General features: G+C 40.9%; 1 protein-coding gene across 4 annotated transcripts in view; it reads right to left on the reverse strand.

Moving 5' to 3' along the window:
• The window catches only part of STAT6 (signal transducer and activator of transcription 6), a 75,811-nt gene that overhangs the window by 40,239 nt on the left and 21,391 nt on the right, over positions 1 to 14,181 (reverse strand). For all 4 annotated transcript variants that reach the window (XM_032209286.1, XM_032209283.1, XM_032209285.1 and 1 more), the window contains exons 2-4: positions 9,581 to 9,711; positions 2,601 to 2,742; positions 404 to 487 (exon numbers count right to left, since the gene is read on the reverse strand). In XM_032209286.1, coding sequence (XP_032065177.1) covers positions 404 to 487; positions 2,601 to 2,742; positions 9,581 to 9,711 — 357 coding nt within the window. The remainder of the gene's footprint in view (positions 1 to 403; positions 488 to 2,600; positions 2,743 to 9,580; positions 9,712 to 14,181) is intronic.

Consider the following 14,181-nt stretch of genomic DNA (forward strand, 5'->3'; position numbering starts at 1 on the left):
CACATGTGAATTTTAGTCCAGTATCTTTTGGCTTCAGTGCAAGTCCACCACATGTGGTAATATGAGTCGGGTCCCTGCCTCCATTTTTAACCATTGTCTAACAGATGGGATTTGAGAATCTGAGAATATAGCAATAGCAATAGCAGTAGACTTATATATCGCTTCATAGGCCTTTCAGGCCTCTCTAAGCGGTTTACAGAGAGTCAGCATATTGCCCCCAACAATCTGGGTCCTCATTTTACCCACCTCGGAAGGATGGAAGGCTGAGTCAACCCTGAGCCGGTGAGATTTGAACCGCTGACCTGCTGATCTAGCAGTAGCCTGCAGTGCTGCATTTAACCACTGCGCCACCTTGGCTCTGAAATGATTTAGGTCTCAGAAACAAATGTGGAAAATCTCTTACCTGCTGTTGAACTGCTGTTTGCTCTGCTTCCAAGATCCTTTTTATAACATTTGCCAGCTGCAGTGGATCTTTCCGATATCTGCTCTGTAATTGTTAGGCAGATGGCAACTGTTAATACTTGTCATCCTTCTGTTTACTTACTTCTGGGATAATCCACTATTCTTTTCATAACAAATTCACCTAGAATTGCTGTACTGGCTAATTTTATTTATTTATTTAGTAATTTTCTACACCACCCATCTCAGCAAAGTGATTCTGGGCAATTTATAGCAATATAATAAAGCCACATAAATACTTAAATCAAAGCGTGGATTAAAAAGAGTTAAGAACAAGTTGAAACATACAAGTTAAACATTTATTCCTTTCAGGTTCTGGGAAGCAAAGCACCTACCTATACTTCCCAAGTGATTCTAAATCACAAATTGTGCAAAGATCTTTAGGTTAATACAGATTTGATGTTTGTTTCAGTGGTAGAATTCAAAAATTTTTACTACCAGTTTTCTGGGCGTGGCTTGGTGGGTGTGGCATGGCTTGGTGGGTGTGGCTTGGCATGGCAAGCATGGCAGGAGAAGAATACAGTAAAATCTCCATTCCCACCCCACTCTAGGGGAAGATTATTGCAAAATCCTCATTTCCTCTTGATCCGCTGGGACTCGGGTGGCAGAGAATAGATGGGGGCGGGGCCAGAGATGGTATTTACCTGTTCTCTGAACTACTCATAATTTCTGTTACTGATTCTGCAGAACTGGTCAGAACCTGCTGAATACCACCTCTGGTTTGTTTACAAAAAAAGAACAGCGGCACCATGAATTATTACTCCTGGGTAAGGTTCCATATTTTGAATTGTTGTAAAACATTCAGAACTGGAGCCCTCCAGGCATTTCTGGTTCAACCCATTCTGTCAATTCAGGACACTACTTCATATACTGTGCATACCAGGTTTACATATGCATGTTTCTTGCATTGCGGCCTTGAAGTTCTGAAATTTACTTGGGCATTAGGACCTAGGGGGTTCCCTTTCTTAAAGTGCCCTTCTCTAAGATTGTTGAAAGAAGACTGAGCCTAGGTAGTCATTGAACTTCACTAGAAGTTAAGTTAGATTCCATTCTTGAACCTCAAGGAGCCTCCTAGCAATCAGAGACCATTGTCGGATAATGTTTGCTTGTGGTCCTGACTTCCTTCTGTTGCAATATCAAGATTCTGTATAAACAGGAAGCTCCTGACTGCAAAAGCAAATAGCAATGCAGAAGCAGGAATGAATAAAAACATAGTGTGTTGCATGGCAATTCTGTGGAGTCATAGCAACTGGCATGGCTGCATAAAAAAGATGTTAATTCAAAATCATAAATCTCAGGGATATGATCTTATTTACTTTCTTTTTTCCTGGGTTTTGAGGTGTGCGTTGGGACGGGAGGAGATTTTGCTTGGATGCAAAACTAAAAGCATAAGTCTGATGGATCCAATTATAGACCAATCTCTGTAATTGGTCTCTGGTTGATTGAGATCTGTGAGGTTCAATTTTCAAGAAGCAGCTTGCATGTTATGCTTGGCTATGATTCTATGCCAGAACTTCAGATTAAAACATGCCTACACTTGCCTTTTTCTGTGATGAAGCAACTTAATTCAGTTACGAGCTAGTAAATTGACAACTTTTGTAATCATTTCCCTCATCCCAGACAAGAAGACATCCCTTTTCTTAATCTAGGGCAGTGTCAGCAACCTGCGGCTCTGGAGCCCCTTGTGGCTCTTTTATCCCTCTGCTGCAGCTCCGTCACTGGTCGGTTCCACAATTGATGGAGCTTTTGGTTAGGATAGGTAGAGTAAAAAAGGACGCCATGTTAGGAGGAAACTCTATGGTGGGGGAGCCAGACTTCCAGTCAGCTCCAGAATTGAACAGGGGCTTCCGTTTAGGATCTTTGTAGCTCTTTGACTGTTTAAGGTTGCCGACCCCTGATCTAGGGAATGCTGCCTGAAATGTTTAGCTAAGCTAAAGCCCAGCCCTTCTTTTCTACCATTTTAAAAAGGAGAATACAGTAGAAGGAACTCTGTTTCTTCTGCTATCTAGAAAATAAAGTGGAAGTTTAAACCACAGGATTCAGCATTACAATGGATGACACAGAAATAAATATGTACATTGTGGTAGGGCCGAAGAGGATCCTTTCAGTGACATATCACATTCACATTACAGCCTCCATACCTCAATGTTGACAACAAACTGAAGAATCTGAGCAGCAGAATTGCAGTTCTTGTTGGCAAGATCTTGTATCTTCTCCACCATGGCAGATAGCAGCCTTCCAGCCAGAAGAGTACAGAAAGAATCTGATCTGTTGATAAATTCCCTAGGGGGAACGTCGGGAGCAGGCAGGGAAATGGGACAAAAAAGGTAAAAATAAAGATGGGTACAGATCCAGGCTACTATGCCTGCACCCAAGCCATCTTCCTCTTCAAAGTTCCTAAACTCAGTTGGTTCAAACTGGAGAAAGTTGGATGCATTGCAGCAAAAAGGTCCCTGTGCTCTTCCTTCTGCCTTTATCTATTAAGACTCCCATTCTGCCAGAACAAGAGGGTCATTGAAACAATGGAAAGGCGTAAGAAGAGATCTAGAGGAAAGGAACAGGAATAAGGAACATGGAAAAGAAAGGAAAAGAAGCTGAAAGTCAAGGTTGAAGTCCTGAAAATGTTGGGCAGAGCGGTGCCAGCAAAGAGAAGAAATTTAACGGTGGTGGTGGTAGACAGCAGTAGAAATCAGAGGTAACCACCCAAACCAGAGCATAGGTGGACAGAGCAACAACATTCAAACTAAAGGAGCAAGTGGAAAGGGCAACAAGCAACAAGTCCAATTTGGATTATTACAGTCAGAAAAGAATAGCACCAACAAGAAGGCTGAGAAGGAGCCAAACAAACCACACCAGTGAGTCCAGTGCAGTGGTATCCAGGAAGATAGGACCATGGCTTCAGTGATACACTGAAGCTTGGATTGCTCTCAGATAAGCCCCAGGGTAAGGATAGAAACTACTTCTACCCACTTGCAAACCCAAGCCCAGCCCTAACTGAAAATCTGAGGGCACTTGAGTCTGGATCCAGGCTGAGACATGCTCTACATCCCAAAAATATGAGTTCCAGGTGTAGTTATAAAAGAAGAAACAGACATTGCAATCTCCGGAACTTTAAAATATGTTGCTCACTTAGCTTCCTTAGCTACTACTAAAATCAGCAGTGTAAAAATCATTAAAGAGATATCTGCCTTTAGACACTGTTAATCAATTTGGCCATTGTGTGCACCTCCCACCTGTAATTAACTTTGTTGTTTTTATATCAGGCATGTTAATCGATGCTCCTATTCCTTCCTCCTCTATCAAACACAGTTTGGGCTGCTCATCCCCAGGGAATAACGAGCCGGGCCAGTTACAAGATCACAGGCAAAACAACAAATGAAGCTGGTTAATACATCAGATGTGCCTTTGAGGCTGAAGAAGAGGGGGGGGGGAGTGGACAGCGTTATTCCCTGGGGGCTTATAATATTTTATATATCTATATATCTATATATCTATATATCTATATATCTATATATCTATATATCTATATCTATATATCTATATATCTATATATCTATATATCTATATATCTATATATCTATATATCTATATATCTATATATCTATATATCTATATATCTATATGCTGGTCTTGTTGTATTTGGGTCTTTTCCCGAGATAAGATAAGAGAGTATGCCAAGATAGTCTCAATCTTACACGGGAAAAGACCCAAATATGCCAAAACCTGCATACCTGTACCCGTGAAAATCTACGAATATGAATGAATTAATGAATGAATGAATGAATGAAATATATATATATATATATATATATATATATATATATATATATGTATATGTATATGTATATGTATATGTATATGTATATGTATATGTATATGTATATGTATATGTATATATGTTTTCTGAGGTTTTCGCGGGTGTTAGTATGTAGGTCTCTAGTTGTTCAGGTTTTCTCCCGCGTAGAATTGGAGATGTCTTGGCGACGTTTCGACGAAGTCACATTCGTCATCTTCAGGCTGCTGCTGACTACTTCCAAACCTGAAGTAGTCAGCAGCAGCCTGAAGATGACGAATGTGACTTCGTCGAAACGTCGCCAAGACATCTCCAATTCTACGCGGGAGAAAACCCGAACAACTAGAGACCTACATACATACATACATACATACATACATACATACATACATACATACATACATATATATATATATATATATATATATATATATATATATATAGTGTCACAACCCCTGGTAAGCCCCAATTATGCTTCCATCATCTGTCAATCGGCTCGTCACAAGAGTCCATCACGACAGAAACCCTTTTTTTCTTTTACTGTTGCCTTTGTTATATAACATATATATATATATATATATATATATGTTTTGCCCAACATATATATATGTTTTATTTGTGCTGATAAATAAAGGGAGACTATATATATATATATATATACATACACACACACACACACACACACACACATATCAGGGACGTGCAGTCAGGGGAGGCAGGGCCTCACCACTGTCACCGTGAAATGAAAAAAAAATTAAAAGGAAAAAGGCTGAGGTAGTTGCTGCCAGAGTCACAGTGGATGACTCTGCTTAGTGCTTAACTGTTTAAAAAAGCCTCTAAAAAAATTGCCCTCTGCAGGAGGAGGCGAGAGAACCACGTGCCTCCTTTAGTCTATCTTTATGATCATTTGAGCAGAGCAAAGGTTAAAAGCACTGTTCCCTCTAAGGTGCGCGGCTGCGCGGCCGCACACATGGCAAGAAACCCCCACGCAGAGGTTTCTAACTGCCGCGCAGAGGTTTCTTTCAAAGCAAACGTGGGGAAGTCCTTTGCAGGCGGCTAGAACTGGCCGCCCGCAAAGGACCTCCACAAACTTGTTTCAGCGGCAGCTCTCAGCCTGGGCGGCAGCGTCATGCAGGCTGTGGAAGGAGGGGGAGGAGGAGGGAACCAAAGAGAGGCTTTTGCCGAGTCTACGCCCCACAGCCAGGACCGTCCTTGCGCCCCAAGCCGCGTTTCTTCCTGCAAAGCCCTTCTGGCGTCAAGCGGAACTCTCGGGTTGCCCGAAGGGCTTTGCAGGAAGAAACGCGGCTTGAGGCACAAGGACGGTCCTGGCTGTGGGGCGCAGACCCGGTAAAAGCCTCTCTTTGGTTCCCTTCTCCTCCTCCTCCTCCTCTTTCCACAGCCTGTGTGACGCTGCCGCCATAGGCTGAGAGCTGCCGCTGCCGCTGCTGCACAACTGAGGGAGGGAGAGCGAAAGCAGAGGTAGTCTCAAATTTAATTTAAATTCTTTAAAAGAATTTTTGGATTTCTCCTCACCAAACCTTTAAGACTGAAAGTTTTTCCTAACATGAACTTGAGCTAACATACTTAATATGAGAAAGGTGCAGCAATTAACACTGCTTTTTAAAAAGAACAATATTTCTCAATTGTTTATCTGTATGAAGTCTGCCTATCTTAAGTTCCTACTATACAAAAGGTATTACCTTCTAAGGCAACCTGTATACAATACATTAGTGGCCAATGTTACATTGCTCCTAATGACAAAATTAGAGCTGTGTTAAGCCTATGAAAAAAATCCCAAATGAATAAAATCATTATTAAGACCCAATGAAAAAATTACAAAAATTATGCATAAACTTTCATGTTCCCCAAATTTCCAATCCAAAACTTAACCCAGATTCTTCAGACATAGATTTGTAATTCAGAGTCAGACTCAATTATTAGAATGAATGCATTAATCAGGGGTGAATAATGTTGGTGAAATCTCATCTAACCTTCCATAATAATAACATACATACACAAATAGCTGACAGCCACATCTCTGAAACACTATTAAATCTGAACTAAATGTTTATCTAGAACTCAAATAAATAGCTGCTTTTTGGTTTTATTTTTTTAATATTTATCAGTCTCTCTTTTATTCCATACTTCTGGTTGAAAGACTATTCTATGTCATGCTAAACAAATGCATGTTCTAGTGGCGGTGGGGGCTCGTTGGCATCTTCAGCAGCAGCCCTGCCTCCTGTGAAAAAAACCAAAGATGGAGCAGATCCACGCAGATGACGTTGCTGCAACATGACTGGAGGAGGAATTCTGGGAGTTGAAGTCAGCAAGGCTTAAAGCTGTCAGGTTTGAAGACCCCTGGGGTTTTTTTTCCTAAAGGGTTAGGGGTGCAAAGGTCTTGTAACTTGACAGCTTTAAGACTTGCGTGCTTCAATGCCAGAGTTTCTGAGCCAACATTTTGGTTGCTAAGCAGGACCGTTGTTAAGTGATACTGATATTATATAACACTTTTAATTAAGCGGGTACCTTGAATAAACATAACTTTGAGTTTCAAATAACACTGATTTCGTTGTTGTCTTAGGTGACATCTGTGAAAAAAATTCAGGTGCTCAGGCATGAAAATGTGCCGCTCAAACACTATACTTTTCCGCTCACACTGAAAAAAAATTAGAGGGAACATTGGTTAAAAGGCGAAAAATTCCTTATGTAGAGGAGGCACGTGGTTCTCTCGCCTCCTCCTGCAGAGGGCACTTTTTTAGAGGCTTTTTTTAAACAGTTAAGCAGAGTCATCCATTGGAGGCTCTGGCAGCAGCTAACCCAGCCTGACTTCAGCAGCTCTTCCCTTCTTCTTTTTACATTTTTTACATTTTCATCATGGCAGACAAGAGGAGAGTTGAAATCCTCTGTGAAACAGCTGGAAAAGGTATGTGGGTCGGAGGGAGGGGGGAGGAATTCAAAATTATTGTAATTTGTAAGTAATTGTAATTTGTATTATTATAAGTAATTTGTGTGTGTGTGTTTTACCCACCTCTGGTGGCACGCGGGCTGGCACTTTATTTTTTATTTCTTAATTTTTTAAAGCCATGCTGCCACGCCACGCCATAGAGTGGTACGCGTCCTGCTCTATAGCGGAAAGCCGCACCGGGACTTTAAAGTTTAAAGTCCCAGCGCGGCTTTCCGCCATAGAGCAGGACACATCGGGGCTTCGGGGGTGGCTTTCAGAAAGCAGTGCCAAAGCCTGGGCGCGGCTTTCCGAAAGCCGTCCCGAAGCCCCGACGCGTCCCGCTCTATGGCTGTCATTCCGCTCTATGGCGGATGTGGCGGCCATAGAGCGGGATGCATCGGGGCTTCAAGGGCGGCTTTTGGAAAGCCGCGCCATAGAGCGGGACACGTCGGGGCTTCAGGGGCAGCTGGCGCTGGCAGACATAGGGCAGCTTTTGCCCACTTGCGTGTGTCTGTCTGTGTGTGTGTGTGTGTGTGTGTTAGTAGATATTCACAGGTACAGGTGTGCAGGTCTTGGCGTATTCAGGTCTTTTTCCATGTAAGATTGAGAGTATTCTGGCGATGTTTTGATGAGGTCCCACTCGCCATCTTCAGGCTGGTGCCTTCAGCTTCGGGCTTGTGGGAGCAAAGCGTGATCGGAGATGGCGTCTTTCTATAAATATTGGGTGTGTGTGTGGTGTGCTGGCTTTGTTGCTGTAAGCGGGTTGGTTGGCTGTGTTGTTACATCTTGATTAGTTGATGGAGTTGATGTATGCAGATTAGTCGGCTGTTTCGTAACATCCTGTGTGGCTAAGGTACTAGCTGTGTGGCCATTAGTCTTTTGTGTTGTAACGATCTGGGTAATGGGCTGTATGATGACATCCTGAGCTCTAGTGTAGTGATATCCTGAGTCCTGTGCTGCAACATCCTGGGAAGTTGGCTGTGTTGTAAAATCCCGTGCCTTTGCATTGTAGCCTCTTGAGTTCTGTGATGTAATGTCCTGAGCAGATGGCTGTGATGTAACATCCCGGGCTTTGGTTTGGCTCCGAGTTTGCGGTCTGGCCATGTGTTCATGGCGTGTGTCAGTTTGCGTTGTGTGGGAGTCGGAGGGAGGTGCAGCACTTGGTGATGCCGCCATGGTTTGGCTTCTGGATGGTGGTTGCATTTCATCTATGGGTTGGGTTTGGGTTTGAGTCTGGTGAGGGTGATTGGTGGTGGCATCCTGTGTTGTTCTGGGTCCGGTGTTGGTTTTCGTGGCTGGGACTCGTTTGTTGACTAGGGGTAGTTTCCAGATGTCTGGTAGGTGGGAGGTATCGTCACGTTTATTCATGTTGTGGGGGTGTTTCTCTATTAGATAGATAGATAGATAGATAGATAGATAGATAGATAGATAGATAGATAGAGACGGACAGACAGACAGACAGACAGACAGACCGATATTATACACACCTACACACACACACACACAAGCATGCATACATATCTGAGATAGAAACTAGGACAAAGCTGAGATATAAACTCTAGAGAAAATTGAAAAGGAGCAATAAGAGATAATGAAACTCAAGTAAATGTTATAAGTTAGAAAAAAAAGTGAGGTAATAAAAGACAAGGAGCCGAGGTGGCGCAGTGGTTAAATGCAGCACTGCAGACTACTTCAGCTGACTGCAGTTCTGCAGTTCGGCTGTTCAAATCTCACCGGCTCAAGGTTGACTCAGCCTTCCATCCTTCCGAGGTGGGTAAAATGAGGACCCGGATTGTTGGGGGCAATATGCTGACTCTGTAAACCGCTTAGAGAGGGCTGAAAGCCCTATGAAGCGGTATATAAGTCTAACTGCGATTGCGATTGCGACACTTGAAGCTTAGATTTGAGTGAAAACATAATTCACAAGATTTTGATAACAGAAAGACCCCGTTCACAAGGATGTATAATCTCCTACATAAACTTGTGACTCTTCTCAACCTAATCTATTACACAAACCATTACCAAGAAAAGGGTAACACTCTTAAACCTCACTTAGCATTGCCAAACTTCTTGGAAGGATCTGAGTAAGATGAGAACATATTACCCATCTTATTATATATTATCTTCATATTACTCATGGATTTCTAAGAGGCTGACTAAGATGATTTCTGAGTCAAAACTGAAATGTAATGATGATCTAGAAATGATAACTATAGCACAATTCTGTTGAACAAGGAACTATTCTAAATTTATGATGTCAACAAAATAGTCAGATGGAAATAGAACAAGCTATACCCATCTGTACATTAGGAACATGGGGTTAAAAACCACACATAGCCAGAGGTGATTAAATTTACCATTCATTACCTTTTTAGCAGACTTACCATGGCTCTGTTTCTAGCCATTCCCCTAGGAGACAACGTAGAGTATGAGGAAATTCTTCATACAAGCCGTTGAACCGCTCCGGAGACATGGTGGAGACATAGCTCCACAGGGATGTGTTGGTGTTGGTCATCTGAAATGGTAAAAACCAATGTTCATTATTGCAATACATCACACAGAAGATGTTACAAAATACAGTGTTGACTAACACTTCATTTCCTGCCTGAGGGGTCTTTTCCACTAATTTGAGTCCAAAACTAGTCCCAATGCAAACATCAAATAGTTTTTCATACCTCTCTAGATGTATTAGATGGGGGCAGGGCCAGTCAGAGGCGGTATTTACAGGCCCTCCAAACTAATCAAAATTTCCTCTACCAGTTCTCCAGAACTGGTCAGAATCTGCTGAATACCACCTCTGGATCTCATTCAGGAGAGAAAGAAAACAGTAGAACAATCTAGCTAAGTTTGATACTGAGCAGGTAGGATGCAGTCAATAGGCTACAATTTGGCTGAAGCTTCCTAGCTTCTTCATCCCTAGCAGAATGAAGTCAATATTTACAGTAAAAGCAGAAGTGAAACCCTGTTATAAGATCTGGATCTTCTTTCAGGCCTTTGGCAAGGGTGAATGAAGGCTCTCTTAGATTGCCTGAGTTTCTTTCTTTTTTGTTACAGTCTGGTTTGCCCCACCTTTGTCATCTCTTATTCTTTTAGTTTTGCTTCTTATTGTATGTTTAAAAATGAATTTACATGTGAGTGGCACAGAATCATTGAGAGTCAGGTGACAAATTTAACAAGTAAATAAATAGCAGATTATTGCCTCTGGCAATTGAAAAAATCACTGTCCCACTTTATACCCTCATGGGTTTAATTTGGAGCTTTTCTCTTCCCAGCGTTTTCATGGCTTAATTGAAAACCCACTTGATTTTCCCATAGTCAGTCCTAAATTGCTGTTGTTGGTTTACATTCTCAACATCTCTTTCCCAGAAAATTCCAGCTCCTACCATATGTAGAAATTTAGCACCCACCTCTCTCTTTGAAGAATGAAATATTTTGAGGAATATTAAAAAGGCAGAATATTATATTTCTCTAAATGAGAAATGGAGTAACATGTTTTTTTAGAGGCAGGAAGCAGACTCACTCTTAATACCTCCCCTCCCGCAGATATTTTATGCCCATTAAGAAAGACTGGACTAGCCTATCTACAAAACAAAAGATCTTCAGCTCTAGGATGATGGGATTATTCTTCAGGACGTAGTAGGATTTAACAATTTAGAAAGTTGTTTTGCCAGAGTTTCTAAGATTCCATATTTTACCCTAAATCTTATCATTAAAGCATCTTATATAGAACCTTGCAAAGCATGATTCTTCCAATATAGTCTGGACACCAAGAGAGACTCTACTAATGTGTAAAGTGAAAGGAGTTTGGGCTAGAAGTTAAAGGTTTTTTGCAGTAGCTCCCACCAATGCTGCCCCTGGAAGCATCCTTAGTTTCAACCCTCCTTGAATTCCGAATGACTGAAAATAGTTTTTTCCTTAGTAAACTTTTGGCTCGTACTATAATTGTGGGCCACGTTCTCATGTCGCTGGGAGCCTGGGACCATTGAGTTTTAATGAGGGGGGGGGAACTGGGCATAAATTGCTTTTGTTTTTTGTCTTGTGCATGGGCCAGAGTCTTAATCATTGAATATCTTCTGTCAAATCTGTTTATCTTATTGTTAGGATTTATGTACCTAACCAAACAGCTAGGTTCAACATGAATGCCAAGAAAATTAGACTATGGCTTAGCATGTGGAACTGAATCACCGAATGTCAAGCGCTGAACTGCAGCCAATTTGTTATTTATCTTTGGGGCATTTTAGAGAAGGGAAATGCACTTTCTCCACCCACCGTGAGTTGGCAGAAAGCTATACTGCTGATTTCTACCCTATCTCTCATCGTTCCCATTTGCTGGCAGCCACCCTGTAAGGCAGAGGTTCTAAAACTAGGGGTTTGGATGCAACAACTGTAGGAACGTCACAATAAATAAATTAAAAAGCCTGATCAGGTTTGCAGGCAAAGCAGAAACAGTGCCCTGGGCTTTGTTTTCCATTTTGCCTACATGACCCTGCAAGAAATTATAGTCCCGTAATATTTGAGACCCCTGTTGATAGTCAGATTATGCTTTAATCATTCAAAATAAATGGTAGTTTTATTTCACACACGGCCCTATCTCCAGTGAAATCCTTAGTTTTATCCTTTTAGGAAGTTGAGTCCTGCAAAGTTTGAGAACTGTACTCAAAGGCAATAGGTGGCAAAAATTTTGAGGCTGTCCTCGAATGATGTTAAAAGAAGGGGGAAATGCAACTATGCTACTAATAGATTGTTTTATATGCTTCTGGGTTAGAATTAGAACACTCTTTATTAACCAAGTGTGATTGGACACACAAGAAATTTGTCTCCAGTGCATAAACTCTCAGTGTACATACAAGCAACAAATTGGTAAATCATATATCATAAGATACAATTGTAAATCATAAGATACAACCAATAAAGTGATAGTCATAAGATACCAATCGGAGTAGCTAATAGGAAAGGGGAGAAGGATGATAGTAATACAGTCCTACTACACCATTAGGTATCCTTAGGCATAAGACAGTGCTGTGGGAATTACACTAAGAACTCGATATATTGAACAAATTGAGGTACCTTGCTTGTAAGGGTGATGCTTTTATCTGACTGCTGACTCTCTGTATTACCATACATGTATTTTATCACTGTATTTTCTTTTATCTATTTTTATCCCGGAATCAGATCGTGTACTTTATTTATTTATTTATTTTTATTGATTTGGTTGTAAGACTAATCAATTAATAAACTATCACCATTACTATACAATGTCATTATAGGTGAAAATGGCTAAAATAATGTCTCATTCCCAGGCTGGGAATGTGAAAGTCAGGACACACAGGAAAAAGGGTTGACCCAGACAGTGAGGAAATGCAGAAAAGGAAAAGCTCTGTGTATCTAATTGCTTGTAAGAAAGCAGAGACATCAGGCAGAAGTACACAGGGAACTCAAGAGTTATCCAATGCTCTCAGTTGTATGTGCAAATTAGGTTTGTTGCATCCTCTTATTTTCATCTTAATCTCTTCTGCTTCAGCTCACCTCCACAATGCATCTCATGATCCATTAAATCCCACTGTGGTTTGAGTTTCCTTTAAAATGGAGTGACTTTTCAAATATGTTAAGTATCATATGTACGTGCAGCATACAGGTATGACTTGCAGCAGTTCATTTAGTGAGCGTTCAAAGTTACAACAGCTCTGAAAAAAGTGACTTACAACCACTTTTCACCCTTATGACTGTTGCAACATCCCCATGGCCACATGATCAAAATTTGACTGTTTGGCAACAGACTCATATTTACGACAGTTGATGTGTCCTGGGGTCACATCCCCTCTTGTGACCTTCTGACAAGTTAAGTCAATGGGGAAGCCAGATTCACTTAATAACTGTTTTACTAACTTAACAACTGCAGTGATTCACTTAACAACTGTGGCAAGAAAGGAATAAGAATTCACTTAACAAAAGTTTCACTTGGCAACAGAACTTTCATCGCTGAATTATGGTTGTAAGTCAAGGACTTACAAACTGTAAGTCACTTTCTTTTTTACACCTGGCATGGAGAAAGTGCTAGTGGCATTACTGGTTTCCAATGATGTCAGCAACCAGGGAGCCAGGATCCTAGAAAAAAGATCCAAAAAAGATTCCAAGTGTCCTTAAAATAAAACTTGTCCGTTTTGTTTCTATTGTGTATCTGTCTCTTAAATCTGAGTTCAGTTCAAACTAAAAAGCATTCAATCTGAAGCTCTAAAAATTCACGATAGAGCTCCTGAAATTTAACCATTCCTCTTCAACTATTCATAGAAAAAATGTAGTTCTTTCTCTATTTTTGTCTTTTCTAGTCTAGGGAACATGACATAATTGTTTGTACAAGTAGAAAATGATGCTGCCAAGTTGTAATACGAATATTTAACAAATCCGTAGTGACAAAATGAGATACAGATAGAATAGGAATAATGATTCTTATTCCAATGCTTTCTCTGATCCCATTGCCCAACCTTGCATTGTACCTTCTGAGGAAAAGGATTTTCATGTTGTCCTATAGCAAAGTCTGATAACCGCCGATAGCTCCCAACTAGCCATGCAGAACTCGGAGAATGGAGGTATTTAGTTAAATTTCTAACAACTAAATATTACTGGTGACAAATAGCCTTCAATTGCTTGTATATGAAGCAGGGTAACTGCAGAAATAATTACAAATTCATGGTAATGAAATTCTTATTATGCAACTACCCTAAGGTTTGTCAGATCCTGCAGTATTTCCCTATCTCTTCTCTCATTTTATTACAACAACAGTGAAAATAAATTAGGGAGGGGGGAAAAACAGAACAGCTGCCTAATGCCCTTTGACTAGTATGAAGCCATCTGCGTTGAATTTTGATAGAGGAAAGGCAAACAAGAAGTCGGAGTTTGCACTGAGGCACCAATAAAATTTTGCTCACTCTGTTTTGAATTGCTGGGCTGTAAAAAAAATTCAGAGTTTCCCCATGTGCTTTTGATT

Source organism: Thamnophis elegans, chromosome 2 (assembly GCF_009769535.1).
Source record: "Thamnophis elegans isolate rThaEle1 chromosome 2, rThaEle1.pri, whole genome shotgun sequence".
In the NCBI taxonomy this organism is placed as follows: Eukaryota; Metazoa; Chordata; class Lepidosauria; order Squamata; family Colubridae; genus Thamnophis; species Thamnophis elegans.